Source organism: Camelina sativa, unplaced genomic scaffold (assembly GCF_000633955.1).
Source record: "Camelina sativa cultivar DH55 unplaced genomic scaffold, Cs unpScaffold00586, whole genome shotgun sequence".
Taxonomy (NCBI): domain Eukaryota; kingdom Viridiplantae; phylum Streptophyta; class Magnoliopsida; order Brassicales; family Brassicaceae; genus Camelina; species Camelina sativa.
Genome location: NW_010921743.1, coordinates 53,450 through 56,278, shown reverse-complemented (window position 1 = coordinate 56,278; position 2,829 = coordinate 53,450). Strand labels below are relative to the sequence as shown.

General features: G+C 40.2%; 1 protein-coding gene across 1 annotated transcript in view; it reads right to left on the bottom strand.

Moving 5' to 3' along the window:
• Positions 1-1,999, bottom strand: part of LOC104773598 (endo-1,4-beta-xylanase A-like) — a 4,423-nt gene extending 2,424 nt beyond the window's left edge. The window contains exons 1-5 of the mRNA XM_019242705.1: positions 1,853-1,999; positions 1,398-1,741; positions 1,110-1,287; positions 431-985; positions 135-353 (exon numbers count right to left, since the gene is read on the bottom strand). Of these exons, the coding sequence (XP_019098250.1) occupies positions 135-353; positions 431-985; positions 1,110-1,287; positions 1,398-1,741; positions 1,853-1,903 (1,347 nt within the window). The 5' untranslated portion in view covers positions 1,904-1,999. The remainder of the gene's footprint in view (positions 1-134; positions 354-430; positions 986-1,109; positions 1,288-1,397; positions 1,742-1,852) is intronic.
• Between the last annotated feature and the right edge of the window lie 830 nt (positions 2,000-2,829).

Sequence of the window (2,829 nt, the reverse complement as noted above, 5' to 3'; positions counted from 1 at the left end):
AGCTGGCGAAGCCACGGCTGAACTCTGAACTCAACTTCCCAGAAGATGCAGTGTCCTCTAACGTTGATGTTGTTGCCGATACACAGATCCAACATGTCGTCTGCATCTTGGTAATTGAGCTTCCCACGTTCGGCCTCTGTCGAGTTCCACTTCAGCTCGTTTTCAAACACTGCCCAGTTGAAGTTCTTAGTGAAGAAATCTACAAAGTCTTCATTGTCTATGCTTGATCTGTTAATGCACGTTCCTAGTGGGAAACTGTTGTATGTTTGTTTCACCTTCACTATGTAAGGAAACAAATCAAAGGAGTCGTCGTCTAGTCCTGAGAATTTCAAGACGATGTCGCGCTTACGTACCTACCAAGAAACATCATTCTTGAATTCACAAATTTGTTAAACTGAATTGTCTAAGGAAATTTGAAGAGAATGTGAACCTGTTCAACTTGTCTCTTGAGACATCTGATACGTTCTCGACGATCCACGGGAAAAATCTGCAGTGCCGCGATCATCAAATCAATGCCAGCTGCAGGACCTTGAACGTAAACCATGACATTTTGTGGCTGCTTCTCGAGCCTAAAGGATCCGCCGATTTCATGCCATGCATCACCAACGGTGACCTCGAGTTGTCCTCCGTTGACCCATTCGTTATCAGCGCTAAGTGCAATAATCACATTTTGAGGACTCATACTACTACCACTCACTCCCACACCAATCTTGACCCATGCGGAGACTTGATATGTCAAAAAGAGTTTGAGTTTATCGGTTATCATCTGAGCCGGACCCATCCAAGTCTGCGTTCTGTTACTCACGAGGATGTAGCTTCCTCCTAGAGGTTTATGAGGACCAAGCGTGTCTCTGGCCATTGGGGGGAGAGTGCGAGGAGCGCCTTGTCCCACACTCAACTTGCAGTTACCTAAAGTGAACCATGGCTGCGTTGTCCCATCTACCACTTCACTGTTTTCGACTATATTGACTCCGAAACCAGGATTCTGCCAAGCAACAACAGATGAGTATTCCAAAGAGAACCGTTTTCACAGGCTAATTTTTGGAACATGACCCATAAAAGGAAAACCATCAGACTAGCATCATGTAATTTATGGTAAAGGGACTAACCTCGTAGAATGGTGGAGGCGATGGACGATTCCTTCGAGCATGTTTGACAACTAAACTGTTGAGAAGAATGTCAGATCCTGGAGGTGGACCTTCAAGGTATAGTATTGCCCTCGATGGTGAACCATGGATTATGAATTTACCCTTCAACTCTACCCAATTCTTATCAGTTGCCTGCACACTAATATCATTCATTGGCATGCCAAAAATCTTATCAGTTTAATTAATTTATACCAAAATTTTGATGTTTAGCAATGAAGAAGATGAAAAAGAAAAAGTGGCGAAACCGACTTTGCAATGCCTATGTATTGTTCACGTTGGTTTGCGTTTAAGACCCAGAGAGTAGCCTGTACTGTTGCACTTGTGACATTGTTGCCAAATATTCGAACCACTGCTGTTACTTCGTACACACGCTTCCTCTGGAACCTTCCCGAAATCTCCTGTTGAATACCATTCCATGTGTCTTTACGCTGTGTTGCTGATGCGAAAACTTTTCCTGAGAGCGGCAAGATTCTCCCTCCGTCCATGGATTCGTGTAAGACAATCTTGCACGCTCTTCCAGTCCAGTTGTTCAGGCCATCCTCAAAATTAGGGTTTAGGATTATCTTCTCCTGCACTTCGTTAGTGTGATGTTGCTGCTAGACGTAATTTAAGAATATATATATATATATATAGTTAGCTTGGAGAAACATTAGCATGCTATGACAAAGAATTAGCTAAAAACCGACTAGCTATTTTAAACGAACCTCAGCAACATCATCGTCACTTGCATTGCTTATTTTTGTAATCTTCTCCATAGCAAGTTCCTAGGTGATTAAATTAAGAACACGAAAATAGAGATAATGGTTTCAGGGAAGAGAATTGTAGAGCTTTTGCAGAACTGGAGGGGTAAGTTAGTTGGTTTGGGTTGTATTCCTTGTGGAAACTGCTGTGCTATATATGCTTCGAATTTCAAAGACAGAACATAGGGAGTTTCAAGTGAACTCCACGACAAGAAATAGAGACAATAATTAAAAAGGAGAAAAATAATAGTATTATTTTTTGTGATTTGAAGAAAAAAGATAAAACTCTACAGTACAATTGTTTTGTCTTAAACCCAGGAAAGTATAGTTTGCTTGAATTGAAATAGAAGGCTTCAATTGTTGTCACAGAAAAGCATGTGAAAAGAATTCAACGCTGAGGCTCAGGTTTCGTTTTCCTACTTGTGTGTTTATTAAACCTTACAATGCAAGTAAACCATCTTTTAAGGTTTCTAAAAGGGCTTTTATCCTCATTACAATAATCAACATTTCGTAATGTCAAAATTTGAGGATTTCTCAGAAACAATGCATCCAAAACTGATCCAAGTTTTATTAAGTCTGACCAATAAATTAAACCAATTTGTGGTTGTGTGTTCTGAGCTGCAAACAAAGTAACCGATTAAACCAACAGAAAGGATATTGAAAGGTGAGCATAGTACAAAGCCAAGCAAATCATGATAAGAGGAGCAGTCACAAAGTAAAAGAATAGTTGTGTGAAATAAGGAGGATCTCTTCACTTTCTCACATGGGAGATATTATCTTGAGATTCGGACAATTTTTTTTTCTTTCAGTGCAATCTCCCATTGTTCTTAGTACAGCACAATGAAGCTAAAGAAAAGCATCGAGGGAATCAGTGCTTTGTCCTGTACAGTAATAATGGTTGCAAGACAATTGCATAGACCAATCTTCTTCTCTCTTTTTTT